This window comes from Chiloscyllium plagiosum, chromosome 3 (genome assembly GCF_004010195.1).
Source record: "Chiloscyllium plagiosum isolate BGI_BamShark_2017 chromosome 3, ASM401019v2, whole genome shotgun sequence".
NCBI classification, from domain to species: Eukaryota; Metazoa; Chordata; class Chondrichthyes; order Orectolobiformes; family Hemiscylliidae; genus Chiloscyllium; species Chiloscyllium plagiosum.
The window spans coordinates 121,741,563-121,767,197 of NC_057712.1; the positions used below are offsets into that span (position 1 = coordinate 121,741,563).

Genomic DNA, 25,635 nt, shown 5'->3' on the forward strand with positions numbered 1-25,635 from the left:
TGAGAGGGGAAAGACTTAAAAGGAACCTTAGGGGCAACCTTTTCATGCAGAGGGTGGTATGTGTATGGAATGAGCTGCCAGAGGAAGTGGTGGAAGCTGGTACAATTACAACATTTAAAACACATCTGGTTGGATATATGAACAGGAAGGGTTTGGAGGGATATGGGCCAAGTGCTGGCAAATGGGACTAGTGTTATTTAGGATATCTGGTCAGCATGAACAAGTTGGACCGAAGGGTCTGTCTCCGTGCTGTATCTCTATGACTTTATGCCCTTGTTATCAAGCAGCATCTATCAGAACGTGGCATTAGGAGTCTTAGCACAAAGAGATGATTGTTGCTGTTGGAGCCAGTTATTTCAGCCCCAAACATCGCAACACAAATTCCTATGGTTAATATCCTCAGCCCAACCACTTTCAGCCCCTCTATCAATGATTTTTCCTCCATCATAAAGTCAGAAACAATAATGTTTGCTGATGACTGCACAATTTTCAGCATCATTTGAGATTCCTCAAAAGAAGCAGTGTGTGCCTACATGCAGCAAGACCTGGGTTGCAAGGAACATTTGTACCACACAAGTGCCAAGCAATGATCATCTCAAACAAAAAAGAATTTAACCATAATCTGACATTCAATGGCATTATCATCACTAACTCCTCCACAATCAACATCCTGGAGTTTATTATTGACCAGAAACAGGCCTGGACCAGTCATATAAATATTGTGACTACAACAGCAGGTTAGAGGTGGTGAATTCTGAGGTGAACTCTGGTAGAGTCAAGGAGACTGTCCACTTGCTTGGATGACAGCACCACACCATAGCAGCTCAGCACCATCCAGGACAAAGCAATCCACTTGATGGACACACTGCCTTTAAATTCTCTCCACCACCGCACACCATGGCTGTCCTATGCAGCAACCACAAGATGCACTGCAGCAAGTCACCACCTCTAGCATGATGGCAATACCAAACACTTTTTTCCATCTCCTCCCCTCTGCATATTAATGTACTGCTGCTTCCATGACACCCCTCAATGCTAGTCGTGTGATCTTTCAATTACAGAGATCCAGCACTTGGCTGTCTACCTTCTCACCATCCAAGGCCCCAAGACTGCTTCCGGATGAAGCAGTGACTTTCTAGAAATTCCTTCAATTTAAGATACTGAATTTACTGTTCACAATGTGGCATCACAAGAAAATTCAAATACAAATTGTGACAGTGAGCTACACAACATCTCTATTAAAGTCTGCAGATGTGGTGCTGAGCTTCTGATGCATTGTCATTTCAACTCTGCCTCTGCTACTCCTGCTGACATCTTTGTCCTGGGCCTTGTTCCAATGAAGCTCAATACAAACTAAATTGAAAGCATCTAATCTCTCAACTATGCACTAGACTAAACACTGAGTTGAACAATTTGAGACTAAAATCTGAAGATTATCTGCAGGAAGAGAGAAGGTGGTGGTGGAGAGGGGTTAACAGGGCAGGTGGAGTGAGGGAGAGATGGAGTGAAGGGAGAGACAGTAAGGGGAGGCAGAGATGGGGAGTGGAGGAGAGATAGGGGAGTGGAAGTCAGAGGTGAGGATTCATTAGAAGATGCTGCAGGGATAGGGGTGGCGAAGGAGAAGAAATAAACCACTCACGGATTTTATTTCTGAGTTTTATAGTGAAAACATGACAGGAGGAGTGAACAACCATGTGGAAGCACAAGGAAGGAAAAAATATTAGTTTCTGGAAACATGAATTTGTCATCACACTCCCCTCTCTTCTCCCTCCTCCCCCCTCCACCCACCTTGCACTTCAATGGGTGAATTTGTGTCTCAAGAAACCACAGCAGTCAGGAACTGTTTTGTAAAGATTGCCAATTAACAGTAATGTGTCACGCAGTCCCTTTCAGGCAGGCCAGTTGTAGCTTTATTCACAATGAATACAGAAAGTGCTGGTATACTCAGCAAGTCTGTTTGTTTCAGTACAGATGCTGCCAGAGTTAATGCTTCAAATCAAATACGACTCGTATTTAGAATGATATTTTAACATTTATCCAGATCTGGGGAGCCCGTGCTTTTGTCTTCAATGTCTGTCGCCTGGGTGGTTACCAAGGGAGCAGGAAAAGGGAGGGTGGTGGTGGAAAATTACATGGAAAGTTTAAACTCATGTTTCTTGCTAACTTGCTAATTTCTCAAATTGCTGATGCTCACATTCCAACTGAGAATTTACACACCATTCAGAATAGTTCATTCAAGCTTCCTGGCCCAGAGAACACAAAAAAAAGGAAACTGTGTTGCGATCAGCAAGGTCAAAAGATCCATTGGTGCTGTCTCAGTGGTAGCAAAGCTGAGACTGAACTCAACATCTTGGGAAAACTAAAGTGAACGGTGTGATTGCTCAGTGGTTAGCACTACTGCCTCACAACACTAGAGACCCGAGTTTGATTCCAGCCTCGGGTGATTGTCTGTGTGGAGTTTGCATGTTCTTCCTGTGTTTGTGTGGGATCCCTCTGGGTGCTCCAGTTTCCTCCCAGAGTCCAAAGATGTGCTGAATAGGTGGATTGTCCATGCTATATTGCCCATGGTGTTCAGGGATGTGCAGGCTAGGTGAGTTAGCCATGTGAGATACAGGGTTACAGGGACAGGGTGGGGTGTAGGTCTGGATGGATGCTGTTCAGAGAGTGTGACTTGATGGGTCGAATGACCTGCTTTCACATTGGAGGGATTCTATGATCTCTTCTATTAATTAACCAGCTCTCTGTCCATGCTAATATACTGCTGCCAACAGCATGAGATCTTGTCTTATTGGGGTGGCACAGTGGCTAGCTCTGTTGCCTCACAGTGCCAAGGACCCCAAGTTCGATTCCACCCTCCTGCGACTGTGTGGAGTTTGCACATTCTCCGTGTCTGTATGGGTTTCCTCCGGGAGCTCTGGTTTCCCCCAACAGTCCTAAGATGTGCAGGTTAGGTGGACTGGCCATGGGAAATGCAGGATTACATGCATAGGTTGATGGGTCTTGGTGGGGTGCTCTTCATGAAGTGGGGTGGAATCGATGGGCCGAACAGCCTGTTTCCACACGAGGGATTTTATAATAACTGTGAAGCATACCTGCCAACACTCTGTGACAACGTCATGATTCCAGTCACTTTGATACACCTAAAATATTAAATCTAAAATTTTCTTTGCATGACCAATATACAAACTGACAGATAACACTCTTACCCTGCAGAAATGATTATATTGATAAGTTACTTACTTTCTTTGGACCATATATTTTCTTCATCACAACTTTTTCATCATTTTTGTTGGCCTTAGGCTGTATCTTAGCTTTAAAGTAAACAAAAGAATATTTATTTAAAATGAATATATTCATTCAATTCCGAAAATTTTACTTGGTATGTAATTCTCAAAAGATGTACATTATCAATGATATTTTGGTCCAGCTTATTTTTGTGATCACACATGTTCTGCTCAAGGCCTGGGTCCTTTGATAAATAGACATCGCTCTGAGGAACATGGAAATTATTAACTTTTAAAGCCCAAGTTTTGCTGCCAAACAGGTTAACTTGTAAGAACATGGTTTCCATATGGGGTTGGAACACCAAGTAGGATTATAAATTGGCATTTTGAGGTCATGAGCTCCAAGGCTCTGGGGGGAGATGGTTGTGTAGTGGTAATATCAAGACCAAGTTAAATGGTCTGGAGACAACGGTTTAAATCCCACTGTAGCAGATGGTGACATTTGAATTTGATAAAAACCTAGAATTTAAAAGAAATGCTGGTAAATGGCGACAATACAATTATTGTCGATTGTCGTAATGACCTATCTGCTTCACCAACGGCCTTATGGGAAGAAGATCTGCCACCTTTACCTTGTCTGGCCTACACGTGATTCCAAACCCACAGCAATGTGGCTGACTCTTAAACTGGCTTTCCAGATGATTTCAGATGTCCAAGGACAACTGGATGGGTGACAAATGCCAGGCTAACCAGCAATGTCCAGATCCCCCACCAAAATCAAGGTGTGGCAATTTTCAAGCCTTGAAGTGGGATCACAATCAGAAAATCTTGGCGAAAACCTGTTGTAAAAGGACCGGGAGGCAGAACGTTTATAGGCCAAAATGGTTATATTAGTTATCGACATGTTAGTACGTTAAACAGTCAGGTTAGGTGTTATCAAACTTAGTAATATATTTGTTACTGACATCATTTACAGTGAATTCAATCCCAATTGTCTTATTCTGAAAAAAAAAGACCAGCATTTCCTCTTAGAGCTACTGAATTATAGAATTTGGCAGTACAGAAGAGTCTGTAAAGCCAAACATATACTATTAGTTACACTATTAGAACACAAAACAGTATAGCACAGTACAGGCCGTTCGGCCGTCAATGTTGTGTTGGCCTTTTATCCTACTCTAAGATCAGACTAACCTACATATCCTTCACTGTACTATCTTCCATGTGCCTATCCAAGAGTTGCTTAAATGTCTCTAATGTATCTGGCTCTACTACCATTGCGGGCAGTGCATTCCACGCACCCACCACTCTGTTTAAAGAACCTACCTCTGACATCTCCCCTAAACCTTCCTCTAATCACCTTAAAATTATGCCTTCTTGTGTTTGCTATCTTTGCCTAGGGAAACAATCTCTAGCTATTCACTCTATCCATGCCTCTCATCATCTTGTACACCTCTATCAAGTCACCAATCAATCATTCTTCTTTCCTCCAATGAGAAAAGCCCTAGCTCTCTCACCCTCTCTTCATAAGACATGTCCTCCAGTCCAGGCAGCATCCTGGGAAATCTCCTCTGCATGCTCTCTAATGCTTCCATATCCTCCCTATAATGAGGCGACTAGAACTGAACACAATATTCCAAGTGTGGTCTAACAAGGGCTCTATAGAGCTGCAGCTCGGCTCTTAAACTCAATCCCCCACTAATGAAAGCTAGCACACTAAATGCCTTCTTAACAACCCTATCAATTTGGGTGGCAACTTTATTGGATCTATGGAGGTGGACCCCAGAATTCCTCTGTTCCTCCATACTGCCAAGAGTCCTGCCTTTAACCCTGCATACTGCATTCAAATTCGACCTTACGACGTGAATCCCTTCACACTTTTCCAGGTTGAACTCCATCTGCCACTTATCAGTTCAGTTCTGCATCTTGTCAATGTACTGTTGCAACCTACAACAGCCCTCCACCAACCTTTGTGTCATCAGCAAACTTACCAACCCACCTTTCCACTTCCCCATCCAAGCCACAAATAAAAATCACAAATAGCAGAGGCCCCAGAACCAATCTCTGCAGTCACCAAGCTCCAGGCTGAATACTTTTCATCTACCACCACCCTCTGTCTTCTATGGGCCAGCCAATTCTCTATCCAGACAGCCAGATTTCCCTGTTTCTCATACCCCTTTACTTTCTGAATAAGCCTACCATGGGAATCTTATCAAATGCCTTGCTAAAATCCATGTACACCGCATCCACTGTATACCTTCATCAATGTGTTTTGTCACATCCTCAAAGAATTCAATAAGGCTTGTGAGGCATCACCTGCTCCTCACAAAGCCATGCTGGCTATTTCTCATCAAACTATGGTTTTTCAATTAATCATAAACCCCGTCTCTCAGAATCCTCTCCAATACTTTACCCACCACAGAAATGAGACTGACTGGTCAGTAATTCCCAGGATTATCCCTATTCCCTTTCTTGAACAAGGGAATAACATTTACTACCATCCAATCATCTGGTATGATTCCAGTGGATAGTGAGGATGCAAAGATCATCAACAAAGGTGTAGCAATCTCTTCCCTCGCTTCCTGTAGCAACTAGGGTATATCCCATCTGGCTCAGGAGATTTATCTATGCTTATGATTTTCAAAGTTTTCAGCACATCCTCCTTTTCAACATCAACCTGTACAAGCAAATCAGTCTGTTTCACACTGTCCTCAGAAGCGTCAAGTACCCTTTCAGGAACAAATACTGAAGCAAAGTATTTATTAAGGTCCTCCCTACCTCCTCCGACTCCAGGTGCAAGTTCCCTCCCCATACCTGATCGGCCCTACCCTCAGCCTGGCCATCCTTGTGTTCCTCACATAAGTATAGAACGCCTTGAGGTTTTCCTTAAATCTACCCGTTAAAGCTTTTTCAGGCCCCGTTCTAGCTCTCCCAAGTCCATTCTTCAGTTTCTTCCTGGCTATCTTGTAACCATCTAGAACCCTGTGTGATCCTTGCCTCCTCAACCTTAAGTAAACTACTCCTCTTGACTAGGTGTTCCACATCCCCTATCACCCAAGGTTCTTTCAACCTACCATCCCTTCCTTGGCTCAGTGGGACAAACCTGTCCAGCACTATCAGCAGGTGCTTCCGAAACAACCTCCACATTTCTGTTGTGAATTTCCCTGAGAACATCTGTTCCCAATATAGGTGCCCTAGTTCCTGCCTAATAGCATTGTAATTTCCCCCTCCCCCAATTAAATACTTTCCCATACTGTCTGCTCCTATCCTTCTCTATGAGTATAGTAAAGGTCAAGGTGTTGTGATCATTATCAACAAAATGCTCTCCCACCAAGAAATTGGACACCTGACCTGTTTGGTTGCCAAGCACCAACTTCAAAATGGCCTCCCCTCTATTCGGCCTATCTACATACTGAATCAGGAAACCTAACAAAAACTGCTCCAACCGAATTATTTGAACTAAGGAGGTTCCAATCAATATTAGAGAAGTTGAAGTCACCCATGACAACAACCTTGTTACTTCTGCACCTCTCAAAAATCAACCTCCCAATCTGCTTCTTTATGTCTCTGTTCCTATTGGGGGTCTGTAGAAAACTCCCAATAAAGTGACTGCTCCTTTCTTGTTTCTGACTTCCCTCCTCATTGGAACCCTGTAATCAAACCCTCCGCGACAACCTCTCTTTACGCAGCTGTGATACTAGGCCTGATTAGCAATGCCACTCCTCTACCTCTTTTACCTCACCCCTATTCCTTCTGAAACATCTAAACCCTGGAACATCCAAACCCTGGAACATCCAACAACCATTCCTGTCTCTGTGATATTCAAGTCTCCGTAATGGCCACAACACCAGTTCCAAATACTGATCCATGCTCTCAGTTAACCACGCTTATTCCTGATAGTTCTTGCATTAAAATAGACACACTTCAACCCCTCACACTGACTGCATCTTTGCCCTATCAAGTGCCTATCCCTCCTCACACACTGCATCTCATTGTTTATTACCTACTCCATCATCTGATCTATAGCTCCGGTTCCCACCCCCCGCCAATCTAATTTAAACCCTCCTGAAGAGAGTTTGCTGAGTTCCACAGTCTGGAATGTTATGACATCTCAGGTGTTCATCCAAATATTTTTTAAAGGTTGAGTTTTCCTAATCAACTACCCGCCTAAACAGTGCATTCCAGACTCCCACAAATCCCCTGTAAACCTCTGGCCTTTCACTTTATGACCCCTTGCTGTTAATCCTTTGACTAAGAGGAACAGCTGCTTTGTATTTACTCTGTCCTTGTTCCTCAATCGTACACACCTCTACCAGGTGCTTCCTCAACCTTCTCTGTTCCAAAGAACACAACCTAAGCTTATTTAGCCTCCTTCCATAGCTAAAATCCTCCATCACAGGCAACATCCTGGTGATTGTGCTCTGCACCCCTCCAGTGCAATCACATTCTTCCCATAGTGTGGGGACAAGAACTGTACATAGTACATCATCTGTGGCCTAACCAAAGCTCTGCAACATGACCTCCCTGCTCTTACAATCTATGCCATGACTGATAAAAGCAAGCGTCCTGAATGCCTTCTTAACTAGCCTATTAACCTGTGCTGCGATCTTCAGGAATCTGTGGGCAGGCATCCCATGATCCCTCTGCTCTTCAGAACTCTGTAATGCCTTGCCATTTATTGAGTATTCCCTTGTGTTGTCCCTTCACCCCACATTTATTACAGTTAAATCCATCTGTTACTGAGATGCCATCCTTTTTATATGCTCTGTAGGCGGAGTATCAGTTGGGACTAGCTTGATAATCTCAGAAGACCACTGTGCACAGGATGCATGAAACAAAACAAAATTCTAACCTTGAGCAATCATCTGTAAGTACAGTGGCACATTTCTGTATCTCCAAAACATTAGAAATATAGTTACACTCCCTCCTGTAGTTTTCCTATCTCCTTTGGGCACCAACTTTACTGTGAGATCCCTGGCATCTTGTTTCGACAGTGTCAGCAAGCTCTTCAGCCAAGGCTGCATATCACATCCAAGCTTAATTGTCTCCTAATCAAAAGCCTAAGTACATAGCTCAGCAGCATAGCATGCAGCAATTAAAAATGGAAATCCTGCTGGTTGCCCTTTCCCTAGCAAAGAATGACATGTGTCATTATAGGTCTCTGGCTGAGATTAGTTAACTTAGTGATGCAGAACGGATTGCGGTTTCTTCTAGTCTACGCTTCTTCGGCAAGCATGCTAAAGGTCAGTGTCAAACCATTTTGAGTGGCTTCTTTCTCGTGATCATTTTCTCTCCTATTTTCTGTCTTTGAAGGCATGAACTAAATATGTTGCAATTGGCACTGGGTGCATTACTCCCCCTGTTCTTGCTTACACTTGTGCAAATATCTCTGGAGAGTACATATGGCCAACTTAACCACATTGGGCATCACAGATTAATTATTCCATTCTCGCTGGAAATTCATCCATAGTTTCAGGAAGAGGTTGCTAGGTAGCAAATCAACCCAATTTCCCACAAGCCTAATTATAGCTCTCAACGATGACTATAGGATCCCATCAACTGCTTGTCTGATGATCAGTGAACTCTGTGGAAAGCAATTAACAACTAACTCACTGGGAACTAGTTTTAATCTGGAAATCTCCTTCTTCCTATGGTCCAGGTAAACACATGATTCATAAACAAATTTGTGGGCCGAAAGGCCTTTTCAGTGCTCTATGACTCCATACTTCTATCAACCAACCTCTGGGGAAGAGATCCCATCCATTTGCATTCAATTTTTAGAACTCAAAATGTGTTTTTTTATGAAACATTCTCAAGTCTGATATCCTTTGGCTGAAGTGAACCCTTCTCAATTGCCAAGTCCACTTCTTGACTTTGTCCACATGGTCAGCTTACCGGGGATGGATGAGCTTTGTAAAAAGACATTTGCTGGGTTAAGGCCTGCATATCACCAGACTGATTAACTGAAGACAAGGGGGTCCTAAGCAGCATTTAATCCTAGTCAGTCAAAGAGATTACTGTGGTACAGATATTTTACTTCAATCAAACAAAGCTTTATGTGAAACCGAACATCATTTCTCAATCAGTTTTATACAAACTTGACTGTTCCAAGATTTTTATTCAATATGTACAAAACTAAGTGGTGATGTGTTTAAGTTGACTATACCTGGCATCAAATCTTTTGATGGAGAGTTAATGCAATCACCCCTGTCTTCTGTTGAAGGAACTGCACCATCCTCATCTCCTTCTTGATTGGAGACCTGAACCAACAGTGCGGTTTCTATTCAAGGGAGTAAAGCAAAACAGATCAGTATATTCTGTGTCAGATGTTTGCGTGCCAGACTTATTCGGTTGTTGTTATTGAAACTGCACAGTAGTTAATCCCACTGAAAGACATTTCAAATGAATTGCAAAATCAATATCTGAATGGTCTTGCGTGAAATTATCTAATATCACTCGGAAGGTCCATCCTTCAACTGGCTTAGTCAGGTGAGAAATCAGCTAGGTTCCGATGAAGAATTTCCATGGATCATACAGTACATTTCATGGATAGTGGTGCAGGGTAGTTGCTTGTGTTGCGTTAAGGGACCTAATAACTCAGATTTGAACTCCAGCGTTGGTGAAGAAATAACCTAATCTCATCTAATAACAGAATTGTTAAGTAAAGCAAGGGGATCAAATATGAAAGATAAGCATTCAACATTTGCAAGTGGAGCAGTGGGAAGTTACATTTTATTCTCAAAGCCAAGAATCCTGCAAGATTAAGTCACCAATGAGGGCCATCGAGTGGACAGCGGACAGAGTTCACATCTTAGCATGATGTAGTTCTGGAGATAGAATGTGCTGAGGAAAATGTGGTTGATCAAAACAGGGATGACTACTTGAGCCCAAGGACTTCCCTAAACTATTGCTAAAACCTGTGTCTCCTTAAGTGCTTGGTTATCACAAACATACTCTTGGTAAAAACATGCTTCTAGATGTTATTTACAAATGAATGAAGTTGGATACTATAGCTCAAAAGAGTACATGGAAACACAATACTTTGAGCTACAATTTAATTTCCTTCAATGGAGCTTTACAACGCAAGGAAATCAATATTTTGACAAAACTATATATACTTTTTTAAACAAACAGAAGATTTTTCCACAGGCTATATTTCGGTGTCCCTGACAGAGCTTTCTATTAACCTCAGCAGGCCAATAAAAGGAGCTGAGTGCTTCAGAGAAGCTGCTGAATTGGAGAGCTCACTGAGACCATTCTGAAGGTAAAGAAGTTTTGTTTTACTAAATTCCCTGTTGGACATAGTGATTATCACATATTTATTGTCCTTTCCCTCCCTCAACTTAACTTGAAAATCAACTTGAGTATGTAAAAATGAAAAATATACAAGAACAGAAGAAAGAGGCAAGGAACTGGAATGGGAGTACACAGGACTGTTCAATGAGCTAATGCAGGAACCCTGCTCAGTGCTGTAACTCCTGACTGTCTAATCAATATAGCAGCAACAATGGCCTCAAACTTCTCTGCTAAAAGTTAGGTATAAGTGTAAATCCTGTCTCAGTTGATGAGAGGAAGACTCTTCTCTCTGATGGCTCTCAGGATCTTTAAAGTGTTTGGGCTACATACCTGTAAGTCCTTGTGGAAGTGGGACTGTATATAAAAAAAGATTAAAGTTACAATCACACTTCCAGAGAGCTCAAGTATGAGTGATTTTGGAAGCAAATAATCATTTGGCTGCTGTACTGCAGTCCCTGCGAGGGGGCAATTGAGATACATACTGAGGCAAAAGAAACTTCAATTTGCAATTAACTAACTGAGGAATCTCTGATGCTGACACTGGCTCCTTAAGACGTCCTAGCATCTTTTAAGTTTGCAGACCTCGAAAGCTTAACAAAAAAAATGCTAAAGTTCAGCAAAAATAATGATTTCGTCATTATGCATGAATTAGACAGTGCCTGGTGCTTGTAAAGACATCACTCCTGGTGAACCTCTCAAACTTCCATTGCAAGTTTGACTAACAAACTGCTAGTATGCAAGACAAGGAACCATTGCTTTGTTCTTATGCAGGAAAGTACAAAAGCATATGGGGAGGCTTTTTTCAAAGCCCTCACTAGCTATTTTCATGCTTTATTTTGACACTACTCCAAACTTCTACATTTTTAGTACGATGGGAGCGAGTATGAACTAAGGATATCATGGATTACATTTTTTGGGCAGCTTATTTGACAACTGCTTCCACTCATATAAACATTAGAACTGCATACTTATCAAGGTAATACACATGACAAAATGTGACACCATGCCACCTAAGGAAGTAGGTTGTTCTTAAGGAGATTTTTAAAAGAACAGAGAGAGGCAGAGACATTCAGATGTTATTGCCATGTTTCCAGTCTCCAGTGACAGGATGAAGGTAATTAGAGATGCAGAGAAGGCCAGAACTGGAGAAACAGAGTTTGCAGAAAGGGTTGGGTTGTACAGAGGCTAGAGATAAATAGGGGCACAGCTGTGGAGGGACTTGAGCACAATTATAAGGTGTTAATACACTGGAAATCAATGTAGTCTGGCAAACACAGGGCTGATGGGTGAATGGGACAGGATAATGAGTTAGAATATGGATTTCTGAATAAACGAAAGTTATAAAGGGTGCAAACAAAGGCATACATGGGTAATTATAGGAGAGCACTGGATACGTATCCAAATCTAACAAAGACATATATAAGAATCTCAACAGGAGATAGGTAGTGGCAGGGCAGAGCCAAGCAATGGTACAGAGGTGGAATGGGAAGCTTTGGAGATACAGAGGATGTCCAGTGAAAGTTTAGTTTTTCATGAACTTGGAGATAGATTAAGATAGTTGGATGACAACTGGCAGTGAACCCATTTCAACCATAACTGACAGCAGGTTCATCATCCTGAGCAGAATTCAGCAGAACAGTAACTATCTGTTTGCTACTAACATCAAACACAAATTTGAATGGCCAAATTCAAAAGATTACTAGACAGTTGAATGCTGATGTTAATTTAACCAGCTTAGTATTTGTTCAAGCTTTTCATCGTGCACTCAGCAGGACAATTCCCAAGAAATACCAATGTGAAGGGAAAAACATTTTTATACTGTATGAGAAAACAGAGCTGTTTAGTCAGCAAGTGTACTCTAATTGGTGTTGCCATGGAGAATGCACCAGTTGGATGATGACTGACAGTTAAATTTAAACCAGGCAGGACAACACCGATTGGTTAAAACATTGCCTGGAAAAATGAACCAGAGAATATCTGTCACTTATTTTAAGTTGAAATAAGCACAAACCGTGTTCATGCTGGAGGACACTTGTGGTGCTCTCATATCTGAGCCAGGAGGCCCTGGCTCAAGTCCGACCGGCTCTATTATTGTGTGATAACATCTCTGAGTGGGTTGATTAGAAAATAGTCCTGTATAGATGCTGGAAGGCTATTGTGGCATAGTGGTGGTGTCCCATCTCTGAGCCAGCATGCCCAGATTAAAATCACACCTGCTCTAAGGAGTGTATAACATGTTCTGCCAGCAAAGAACAGGGCCTTGAGTATTAATATGTAGCTTCCATCATGCATAGGTGCATCTTAGCCTGACTTACAATCTTAAATTGGTTGTCAGTGCATGTTTTATAAAAAAAACTCGGTATCCTTTAGCAAATGCTATCAAAGTGTGAATCAAGTCTAATGTTGGACACTCCATTTTATACAAGACTGATCTGTACGTCAATTCAACTTACCTGATGCAGTTCTAAATCCCCCAATATCAAGTGATCTGCTTTGCGAGTGTCAATAGCATGGGCCAAGATAGTGCATTCCTGTCATAGAGATGTACAGCATGGAAACAGACCCTTCGGTCCAACCCGTCCATGCCGACCAGACATCCCAACCCAACCTCGTCCCACCTGCCAGCACCCGGCCCATATCCCTCCAAACACTTCCTATTCATATACCCATCCAAATGCCTCTTAAATGTTGCAATTGTACCAGCCTCCACCACATCTTCTGGCAGCTCATTCAATACACGTACTACCCTCTGCATGAAAAAGTTGCCCCTGACGTCTCTTTTATATCTTTCCCCTCTCATCCTAAACCTATGCCCTCCAGTTCTGGACTCCTCGATCCCAGAGAAAAAACTTTGCCTATTTATCCTATCCATGCTCCTCATAATTTTGTAAACCTCTATAAGGTCAGCCCTCAGTCTCTGACGCTCCAGGGAAAACAGCCCCAGCCTGTTCAGCCTCTCCCTGTAGCTCAGATCCACCAACCCCGGCAACATCCTTGTAAATCTTTTCTGAACCCTTTCAAGTTTCACAACATCTTTCCGACAGGAAGGAGACTAGAATTGCACGCAATATTCCAACAGTGTCCTAACAAATGTCCTGTACAGCCCCAACATGACCTCCCAACTCCTGTACTCAATACTCTGACCAATAAAGGAAAGCATACAAAACGCCTTCTTCACTATCCTATCTACCTGCAACTCCACTTTCAAGGAGCTATGAACCTGCACTCCAAGGTCTCTTTGTTCAGCAACACTCCCTAGGACCTTACCATTAAGTGTGTAAGTCTGCTAAGATTTGCTTTCCCAAAATGCAGCACCTTGCATTTATCTGAATTAAACTTCATTTGCCATTTCTCAGCCCATTGGCCCATCTGGTCCAGATCCTGTTGTAATCGGAGGTAACCCTCTTCGCTGTCCACTACACCTCCAATTTTGGTGTCATCTGCAAACATACTAACTGTACCTCTTATGCTCGCATCCAAATCATTTATGTAATGACAAAAAGTAGAGGGCCCAGCACCGATCCTTGTGGCATTCCACTGGTCACAGGCCTCCAGTCTGAAAAACAACCCTCCACCACCATCCTCTGTCTTCTACCTTTGAGCCAGTTCTGTATCCAAATGGCTAGTTCTCCCTGTATTCCATGAGATCTAACCTTGCTAATCAGTCTCCCATGGGGAACCTTGTCGAAAGCCTTACTGAAGTCCATATAGATCACACCTACTGCTCTGCCCTCATCAATCTTCCTTGTTACTTTTTCAAAAAACTGTCCTGCATTGTTTTTTGTTCTTAGGCTATTCCACCCTATCCTGAACATGAAAAAGTGCTTCCTCATTTCACTCTTGAATATCTAGCTCTAACTGTAATTCATGACTCCGTGTTCTCAATGCTCTCACAATGTGAAACAGTTTCTCTGACACCACTTCACTCTTGCATTTTAAACTGCTCCACCAGATCACCTCTCAATCCTCTGTATTTACAGGAATACAGCCCAAGTGCAGGCAAAAAACCCCAGAAATTGCCGGAGAAACTCAAAGCCTTACAGCAAAGGTTGAGAGAAAGCAGAGTTAATTCTTTGAACTGAAAGTTCTGAAGAAGTGTCACTGGACTTGAAACTATTAGCTCTGCTTTCTCTCCACAGATGCTGTCAGACTGATTTTATCTCTCCTATATTTTCGGTTTTTTTTAGATCTTTAGTTCTTTGTTTTATTTTACCATACCTCATAATGCAATGATCAAAGCTTTCATATTACGCTGGAGAATCTGCACCATACTCCTTCCAAGGCTATAGATTTCCAAGCAGAAAGCCAAGAAGTTCCAGAAAAAGGTATCACATCAAAAGAGAAAAGCTAATAACATGACTGTTTGACAGAGCTTTTACCTCAAACTGTCACTTGTCCTTTCATTTGAAGGCTGACAAACTGGCTGTGCAAGTTTTTTTGATTTCCATTCCGATTTTCTAGATTTACAGAACTTTCATTTCTATTTTTCGTAAATTTTTTAAAGCTTCAAACCAGTTACTCATGCTGCAAATGAAATCTAGGTTGAAACTTATGTTTGTCAGCAATTTAAGATTTTACAAACCAACGATGGACAATGTGCTGGGCTGACATGTTGAGAAGAATGAAAACATGAATAATTGAGGATAAAGCTTACACTTGAATTTAACATTACAGAACTGGAGAGCTTAGTCTTTGCACTAATCAGTTTGCATTTAGAATGAATGGTATTTAGTATGGGAATTCTCTTTGGGACAGGAAAGTGTTAATCCTGTTAACCATATCATATCAAAGGTAGGAAGGTTATTTTGTGTTTGGAAGCCTGTGATCAGTGGTGTACCACAGGAGTTGGTGAGGGAACACTTGCTGTTTATTATGTATATTAAAGATTTAGAAGTGAATGTATAAGGTATAATTAGTAAGTCTGCAGATGGCACAAAAAATTGGTGATGTTGTTGACAGTAAGGAGATGGTCTCAGGCTCCGGTCTGACATTGATCAGTAGGTAATTTGGGCAGAGCAATGGAATTTAATCGTGATTAGTGCAAAGCAATATATTTTTGGAGGTTGATTAATGGAAGGATTTACACAATGAATGATGGATTCCTAGAGAGTAACAAAGGAACTCTGATGTATGAGTCCATAGATCTCGGAAGGTGTCAGAACAGGTAAACAAGGTGGTGAAGATGGCATTGGGGATGCTTGCCATCATTAGTTGGGGCATAGAATATTGGAGCAAGGAAGTCTTGTTGCACCTTTACAAAGCATTAGTTAGGCCACAGATAGAATATTGCATGCAATTTGGGTCGCTACACTATCGTAATGAAATGGTTACACTGGAGAGGATGCAGAGGAGATTCATCAAGATGTTGCCTGGGATGAAAAGTCTCAGTTATGAGGTGGAGACTGGACAGGCTGGGTTTGTTTTCCATGGAGCAGAGGACACTGAGGAGGAGAGGGAAATCTGTTTGAGGGATATGTTCTAAACTTCTCTTCTTACATTTCTTCTCTTCCTACCTCCATGACCGTAGATGTAGGAGGTAATGTTTTCATCCATTAGCTTGTAAATTATGCATACACACATATTTAGCATAACTTGGCACAAAGGCAGATATGGCCCAAGGGAAAACAGATAAGGTTTTGGCAACAATGTCAATCTGGATCCTGTATTCTTTTCAAAAGCACCACTAACATTAGAAATTAGGGCAAATTGACTTTTTTTTAAAAAACGCAATGGCTTGTTCTATTTGGAATGTTTTTGATGATTTTAGAATGTTGTGGGTTGCATCAGCTATCAATTGATATGATGAAACTTTTCGCAGTCATCAAAAAGTTAGCAGAGCTTTTAGAGCATGTTGTTAGAGCATGAAGTGGATTCAGTGAGACAGAAACTCTTAAGAACACCATTTGCTTTGTCGGCTTCGCAATTACAGAGCATCAATCTGGTATATGCAACAGCCTCAGGGAAGAGCTGCACCATTGCTGGTGTTCTGGTGCGATGAGCTCAAACTGCAGATTGAAGCAGGGAGATTTCTGATTCAGAAATCACACAATGCCTAGAAGACAGGACAGAATCCATTCTGTTAACTGTTGGGTGCCTCAGGATTCCCTAGTGACAATGGTCCCATTTTCCAAGCTTGTGGCAGAGTGCCTGAACTCAGCTCCATAGCACCATGCTCAACTTTGAACAGAATTAAAATTCAAAATGCAAGAAGTTATCAATATGGAAATTTAGTTCAAACAGCTTGGGATGGAAATGAAAATCCAATCAATGCAACGGGACTATCAGAGTCATACAAAAACCCACGCAGACAGTAGGTTCAAAATCTAATTGTTCCCTCTGAATGTTCTTGTTTGCAAGGCTGGCATGAAATCTTCCTATTATGGTGAAGTAAGGTACTTCTTGCAATGTTTAATCAAGGTTGTCACTCGGTATATTTATCACTACAAATTGCTCTCAACAATTGTGACACATCTGTAACTACTTCAGCTACTTTCACATATAGCTTGATCTGATCTCTTCAGTCATTGCATGAATTTGGGAAAGATGGCTAGAATTTACATTTGAATAAAGTATCTAAAGACACCTTCATAGCATGCCAGTTCATTTAACAGTCAATGAATTACTTTTTAAGTTTGTCACTGCTGTTATAGGATAGCTAATTTGTGTGTGGTATAATTCCACTTTCAACAGATGAGATGAAAGGCAACTATGTGGTCTTGCTGTTCTGCTGAAGAATGTTGACCAGGATGCCACGAGGAGTCCTTGAGTAGGAAAGGATCACATTGAGAAGTATCATTGGGCATTTTCTCCTCAACAGTTTAAAGGCATATTGTATTGCATAATTATATTATACTGGAAACCTGGTAAACATACCAGTTTAATTTAATAATCGGCAAATTATGGCATCAATATACCAAACTAAAGTTAGTTCCAAGCAATGCCAAAGCAATCAATGGAGTAGAGAAACCTCGAAATATTTGTTTCTGAGAGACTAAGAATCCATGTTCCAAAGCTGATAGCATAGATGGTGGAGAAAATTGTGGAGAGATTTAAAATTGGAGTTTCATACTAAAACGGAAGTTGGGAGAGGAAACTGGTAGAAACTGTTTCTAATCACAGGTCTTATTTTAAGGTAACAGACCAAAGAGCATGGAAAAATGAAGAAAACATATTTTTATTACGTGTTATGCTGATCCTGGATACATTACTTATAAGACTACAGGGAAAGATCACAAGCATGGGATTGATTGGATAACTCTTTCGGAGTGACAGCATGGCATAATGGGATAAATAGCCTCCATCGGTCCTCGATTCTCAGAACTGCCCTCCTTTGGACAGCCCATTGCATTTACACTACCATTTGCTAATGGCAACAGGCCATCTGACTACTACTGTGAAATGCTGTGCTTCCAAGACAGTTTTGAATAGGGAAAAATGAGACTAAGTAATTTAGAAAGAAGTTACTGTAGTTTTGCTCTGCTAGTTATTTTTAACACTGTTGATGGCCTTTAGTAAGTAAGATGTGTGTTGCAACACGAAGTAGAAATACTGGAATTTCAGAAGATTTGAAACATTAACTCAGTTTCTCTCTCCACAAATGCTACCAAACCTGCTGAGTTTGTCCAGCATTGTTTTCATTTCAGATTTCCAGCTCGGCAGTACTTTGATTCCATCAGATACACTGGACATTCAGTCAAAACCTTTTTTCAGTTGCAAAGTGGAAATTTAGAAACTGTGGTTTATTTTCCCCATTTTCTCAGATCAATCTCCATATTTTACCCTCTTTCTCAATGAAATCCATTAAACAGCACAAATTTTGTCAACAACTGTGCACTGCGGACAAGAGTTAAAACAGAAATAATTCAGAACTGTCATGTGGAACTGCATCAAACCACTAAGTGCTCAAAAGTGTTGATGCTGATGTGAGGGGGTCTGAAGATGCTCGAGATTTGAGGGTTCACTGAGCACAGCAGGAACAGTAAGCAGCTGCAGGAAGAAAACATAATTTCAATCTGCATTTGTTAGCCTGGGGTTTGCCTAACCAAGTCGAGGGGTCAGGTGGTAGAAGAGGGAAGGGAACGCTGAACTGAATTGAGCTGGAGACGAGTTGCTGTGTCTGCTGAGAGGGTTGGGTGAGCACAGCTAATGGGGAGTCCCTGCACCAGTGGAGTGTCCATTAGTAGATCTGGGGTGCACTGGAAAACTGTTGAGGCAGCATGATCTGGTTTCTCATGTTTCTTGGTCGAACAAAACAGAAAAAGCCCAAACCTTCAACAGTGAAGGATTCTAATGCAATGTGTAAAGTTAACTTGAATCCATATCTTTATTAAATAAAGAATTCTCAATGTCCCATCACTGCATACACAAATTAATCTTCTAAAAGCACACAATGATCTTGGTGTGAATCGAGCTGCTGAGTGCACAATCACAAGTTTTGTTTCTACATACAGGTAAAGTTTTCAAGGAATATGGAACTGAAGCAGGAATATGAACAGCAATGATCTAACTGAGCGGCAGAACAGACTGAAGAGCTAAATGTCATACTCCTGTTTTTGTATTCTGCTCTAATGCTAGTGAAGAAATGTGCCTGCCTAAGGTTCAAGATAGTGTAGCCGCTTGCTTTCATGACAGAGGATGGTAACCAGGGTCATTTCCGAGTTGCCAACTTTTCTGAACTTCTTGCACAACATTTATTCATGTTTGGGGCGATTTGCACACATTTCAGGAGGAGGGCATTACCAAAAGATAAACTAGAACCAGTCCCGTCCCCTTTTACACTGCTGGAAACAAGCGGATTGTAATTGAGGTCAGGCTCCTTGAAGCAGAACACATTCTTTCAAACCTGAACAACTGAAAAACAACGAGTGCGGAGGGTGAAGGCAACCAAGCAAGAAGGAATGATGATTGAGGTCATGCCAAGAAAATTGTGTGCCACCAAGAATAAAACGAAACAATTGATGGAGCAACTGGGCTGATCCAAAAGAATTGGGGTTAAGGTGATACACAATTACTAATAGGAATGAGCTAGCTACAGCATGGCCAAGTGGTGCAAATATTCCATTTGACAAGCTCAACTCATTGGTATAGAACAGCACTTTCACTCTCAAAAACTCCTGCTTGCATTTATTTTTACAGCACCTTTAAGGCACTTCAAAAGGAGTGAAATAAAACAAACTCATTACACAGAGTAACTTCATAACAGTAAAGCAATTCACTTAGATTACTGTAATATGCGGAACTTCTCAGCAATTAAGTAGTTGAGGGACAGTCGGCTACTTCAGAAAGTTCTGAGGGTCACTTGTCCCGAAACGTCAACTCTGATTTCTCTCCACAGATGCTGCCAGACCTGATGAGCTTTTCCAGCAATTTCTATTTTTGTCTCTACTTCAGAAACTTGCTCTAAGTGCCATCTTGTGGTCAAAATCTGTCATTAGACTGTAACAGCTGACATGCCAAAACAAAAAATGTGGCAGAGTGGTAGTGTCTCTAACTCTGGACTGGGCCAAGTCTCATCTACTCCAGAGACATGCAATAGCATAGGTTTTAAAAAAGGAAATGTCTGTATGACAATTTCCAATGGCAATTGTTAACATGCAAGTACCACTGAAGGTTGAGACAGTACACCAGGAAGTGCAAGCGGTCAGCATGATACATTTTTAAAAAATCTGGGAACGAATACTTTCCAATGTAACACAGTATTGAACTTTCACCTTCTTCTATGAGTCTACCGTAAGAAACTGAGCTTTATGAATAATTAAATTGAATTGACTGATCTGTCACATGCACTTTACAGTGAATAATACAGTAAAATACAGTGAAAACCTTCAACAGTTGTCACAATGTGGCACCATTGTAAACAGTCCAAGAATAAAAAGACATACCTGGGAAAAAGTCTATCGTTGTTTCTCCGCCTCTGCCATGAGCTGGCTCACCAACGGCACTTGCACCTCCATGCCTCGCTGCCTCCTTCGTCTGACTCACCAATGTAAGAGTTGCCACTCTGTAGGTACATCTCTTTGCCATTGGGCCCAGCACACTGTCGTCAACGCTGGGTCCCGTGCTGAAAGCACACTCACCCTGCAACCAGGAGGCCCCAGCTCAGCTGCTACTGCTGTCTCGCTGATAACCAGGAGCTGCCGCCTCATCAAAAACTAGGAGTCCCTGCTCCGGGGATACCATGCTACCACCGCTGTACCACCCCCCATGAATCCCCACCCTCTGTGTCCTTGGCTCCAGCAGTCCTTGGCTCCACTGTCATGCCAGGCTGCTGCCATCTTGCCTGAAGTCCTGCTCCTGCTGGTTTTCTCCAAGATGTCACCTTGCTAGTATCACCATCTTGAAAGGTCTGCTGCTGCCATCACCTCCGATTACTGGAGGAGCCGAGGCTGCCGCCATTCTGCGTATGGCCCGCTCTTGCTGCTGTGCTGTGCTGGTGCCACCGACTAATCCGCCATAAAAGACTTTGAATAAAAGAAAAAAGCAAGCAGATGGGAGCAGATGAGCATTTGTTCAGCTAGAGGTGATGAGTGGATGATCCATCTCAGCCTCCTCCAGAAGCCCTAAGCATTCCAGACACCAGTCTTTAGCCAATTTGATTCACTCCAAGGAACAGTTGGAGACACTGGATACTGCAAAAAATGTTGGCCCTGACAACATTCCAGCAATAGTACTGAAGACCTGTGCTCTAGAAAGTGCCGGTCCCCTAGCCAAGCTGTTCCAGTACAGTTACAACACTGGCATCTATCCAACAGTGTGGAAAATGGCCCAGATATGCCCTGTACACAGAAAGAACATAACATAGGAACTAGGAGCAGGAGTATGCGGTTCGGCCCTTCGAGCCTGCTCCAACACTCAATTAGATCATGGTTAAACTTTTCGTGGACTCAGCTCCATTTACCTGCGTTTTCACACTATCCGTTAATTCCTTTATTTTTCAAAAAATTAACCACCTTAGCTTAAAAAGTGATTACTGAAGTAGCACCAACTTCTGGGTGAAGAAGTTCCTTCTCAGTTCAGTCCTAAACCTACTTCCTCTAATCTTGAGAGCATGCCCTCTTATCCTAGTCTCACCAATAGTGGAAACATCCTATTTCTATGTTATTGATTCCCTTCATAATTTTATACCTTTCTATAAGATCCCCCACTCATTCTTCTGAATTCCAATGAATATAATCCCAACCTACTCAGCCTCTCCTCATAAGGCAATCCCCATAACTCCGGAATCAACCTAGTGAACCTCCTCTGCACCCTCTCCAGTGCCAGTACATCCTTTCTAAAGTAAGGAGACCTAATCTGCACACAGTACTCCAGGTGTGGCCTCAACAGAACCTTGTACAGCTGTAACATTACCTCTGTGCTTTTAAACCCAACCCCTTTAGCAATGAAGGACAAAATTCCATTTGCCTTCCTAATCACTTGTTGTACCTGCAGACCAACCTTCTGTGATTCATGTACAAGGACACCCAGGTCCCTCTGCAAATCAGCATGCTACAACTTTTTACCATTCAAGTAATAATCTACTTTGCTGTTACTCCTACCAAAATGTATGACCTCACATTTACTAACATTGTATTCCATCAGCCAGACCTTTGCCCACTCACTCAATATATCTATGTTCCTCTGCAACATTTCACAGTCTTCTGCACGCTTTGCTCTGCCACTCATCTTAGTGTCACTGGCAAATTTTGACACCATACACATTATCCCCAACTCCAAATCATCGATATAAATTGCAAATTGTTATAGCCCCAACACCAATCCCTGAGGTACACCACTAGTCACTGATTGCCAGCCAGAATAGCACTCATTTATCCCCACTCTATGCTTCGTGTCAGTCAACCAATCCTCTATCCACGCTAATACTCTATCCCTAACACCATGCATCCTTATCTTATGTAGCAGCCTCACGTGCGGCACCTTGTCAAAGCCTGAAAATGTGTTGCTGGAAAAGCGCAGCAGGTCAGGCAGCATCTCGGGAACAGGAGAATCGACGTTTCGGGCATAAGCCCTTCTTCAGGAATGTCAAAGGCCACAGGACAAATCCAACCCGGCCAATTACTGCCCCAGTAGTCTACTCTCGTCATCAGTAAAGTAATAGAAGGTTTCATCAACAGTGCTATCAAGCTGCACCTGCTCAGCAATAACTTACTCAGTGACACTCAGCCTGGGTTCTGCCAGAACCACTCAGCTCCTGACTTCATTACAGCCTTGGTTCAAAAGAGCTGAATTCCAGAGTTGAGGTGAGAGTAACAGCTCTTGATATCAACTCTGCATATGACCAAGTGTGGTATCAAGGAGCTCTGGCAAAACTGGAATCAATGGGAATCTGGGGGCAAACTCTCTGGCGATTGGAGGCATACATGACACACAGGAAGTTAGTCGTAGTTGTTGGAAATCAATAATCTCAGCTCCAGAACATCGCTGCAGGAGTTCCTCAGGGCAATCTGCTAGGCCTAATCATCTTCAGCTGCTTCATCAATGACCTTCCTTCCACCATAAAGGTCAGAAGTGAGGATTTTTGCCAATGATCGCACAATGTTCAGCACCATTTGCAATTCCTCAGATACTGAAGCAGTCCATGTCCAAGTGCAACAAGATATGGATAATATTCAGGCTTAGTCTGACAAATGGCAAGTACCATTTGTGTCACGAATGCCAGGTTATGACCATCACCAATAAGAGACAATCAAACCACTTCCTTTTGACATTCAATGGAGCTACCAACACTGAATTCCCCCACTGTCAAGATCCTTGGGGTTATCATTGACCAGAAATCAACCGGTTTCACAACATACACACAAAAGCAGCTAGAAATACTGTGGTGAGTAATACACTCCCTGACGCTCCAAAACTTTTCTTCCATCTACGAAATACAAGTCAGGAATGTGATGGAATACTCCCCACTTGCCTGGATGACTGCAGTCCCAACAACACAAGAAGCTGGACGTTATCCAAGACAAAGCAGCCCACTTGACAGGCACTACATCTATAAGCATCCATTCCCTCCACCACTGATGTTCAGTAGCAGAAGTGTGTACTATCTTCAAAATGCAGTGCAGAAATTCACCAAAAAACTTCATACAGCACTGTACAACACCCATGACCACTTTCATCTAGAAGGACAAGAGAGGCAGATATATGGGAACACCACCACCTTCAAGTTCCCACCAAGCAACTCACCATCCTGACTTGCAAATATATCGTCTTCCTTCACTGATGTTGGGTCAAAATCCTGGAATTCCCTCCCTGAACGCATTATGGGTCAACGCACAAGTGGACTGCAGTGGTTCAACAAGGCAGCTCACCACCACCACCACAAGGGCAACTAAAGACAGGCAATAAATGCTGGCCACAAATTCCACAAATGAATTAAAAAAAAAATGAAAGAAGTCCTGGGGCCAAAAATCTGCACACAGCCCTTCTACTCTGGCGCCATCTTGAGAGGTGGGCAGGATAAAATATTGAACGTGCAGGTGTAGAATTGTGATCACTTAGAAAAAAACAAACAACCTCTTCCTCTCCCAAAAACAGCAGGCAGAGACAGGGACACACATCAATATTAGCCAAGGATAATAGGGGTATCATGTCGAGATTTCCTGTTCCAGGCTTCCACGGTAATATTTCTGAATCGATAGAATGATGCCTTCCTTTTGTATGATAAGTGTCTGACAGGAGTTAACAAATGAAATAAGCTGAGGGATGTGCAAAGTGATGTACACCTGGGGCAGCAATTCTTCTAACCTTAGCCAGATGTGGTTAAACAAGTGATGGACATGGGATAGGTTGGCAACTCCTAGAAAGAAGGTTTAAAAACAAGTGTCAGGAAGAGGGAGAGTTCAGTCTTCTTCAAATGCAAGAAGAATGGAAGCACCCTGGTTAACATGGAGTGACAGAGAATATAAATGAAGAACAACGAACCCGCCACCTCCAGGTGTAGAAAATGGCTTCATCCATCTGCTCATCTTCTGGGACTGGCAAACTGTGCTCTCCTGTCATGGGTCATGTGCCTTTTCTGTCTACATCTGACGCACAGGCTCAACAAATTTTTGCTTCTTAAGCAAATTTAGTGTAATTTGTTATGAATGCAATCCTTTGAGCAATCTGTAACTCCCGGACTCAAATCTTAGAAAATGATATTAGAAGTGGGTTACCACATTGGTGAGGGTCTGCTAGCTCAGTTGGCTGGATGGTTGGTTGGCAATGCAGAATGATGCTACAGTGGGTTCAGTTCACAGACTGGCTGAGGTTATCATGAAGGACTCTTCTTCTCAACCTCTCCCCTTGCCTGAAGAGTGATGACCCTCACCACCTCCTTTCAGCTCTCACTAATGAAAGAGCAGTCTTGTAAGACTATGGCTACTTTATCATACCAGATCAGGTCATGGTTGATAGGGGAAATTATGATTGCATTATCAGTAAGCATGTCAGGAAATTAAAGCATAATCGAAAGAAATGATGAGAAAGGTTGAGACAAAGTCTGGTCAACAAGTGCACTTTAAAAATGTTAAGTGAATACTGACACCACATTAGGTCAATGAGAAAGAAGGGGGTAAAAGGGGCCCCAAATACAGCACAAGATTCTACTTACTGATAACTCAGGATCATTCCCTCTCCAGCAAAATGGAGTGAGTGGACAACAAATACATTTTACAGATGAAGATTATAAAATTAATCACTGTTTGTTGCACCAGTGTGGTCTTCAGATCTGACTCTGGATGAGTGGTGCTGGAGGAGCACAGCAGTTCAGGCAGCATCCGAGGAGCAGCGAAATCGATGTTTCAGGCAAAGGCCCTTCATCAGGAATAAAGGTAGAGAGCCTAAAGCGTGGAGAGATAAGCTAGAGGAGGTTGGGGGTGGGGAGAAAGTAGCATAGAGTACAATAGGTGAGTGGGGGAGGGGATGAAGGTGATAGGTGAGGGAGTAGAGGGTGGAGTGAATAGGTGGAAAAGGAGATAGGCAGGTAGGACAAGTCATGGGGACAGTGCTGAACTGGAAGTTTGGAACTAGGGTGAGGTGGGGGAAGGGGAAATGAGGAAACTGTTGAAGTCCACATTGATGCCCTGGGGTTGAAGTGTTCCGAGGCGGAAGATGAGGCATTCTTCCTCCAGGCGTCTGGTGG

General features: G+C 42.4%; 1 protein-coding gene across 3 annotated transcripts in view; it reads right to left on the bottom strand.

Moving 5' to 3' along the window:
• Window positions 1-25,635, bottom strand: part of LOC122548501 (solute carrier family 4 member 1 adaptor protein) — a 153,699-nt gene that overhangs the window by 15,113 nt on the left and 112,951 nt on the right. For all 3 annotated transcript variants that reach the window (XM_043687241.1, XM_043687239.1, XM_043687240.1), the window contains 2 exons: window positions 9,388-9,501; window positions 3,241-3,311 (listed from right to left, as the gene is read on the bottom strand). In XM_043687241.1, coding sequence (XP_043543176.1) covers window positions 3,241-3,311; window positions 9,388-9,501 — 185 coding nt within the window. The remainder of the gene's footprint in view (window positions 1-3,240; window positions 3,312-9,387; window positions 9,502-25,635) is intronic.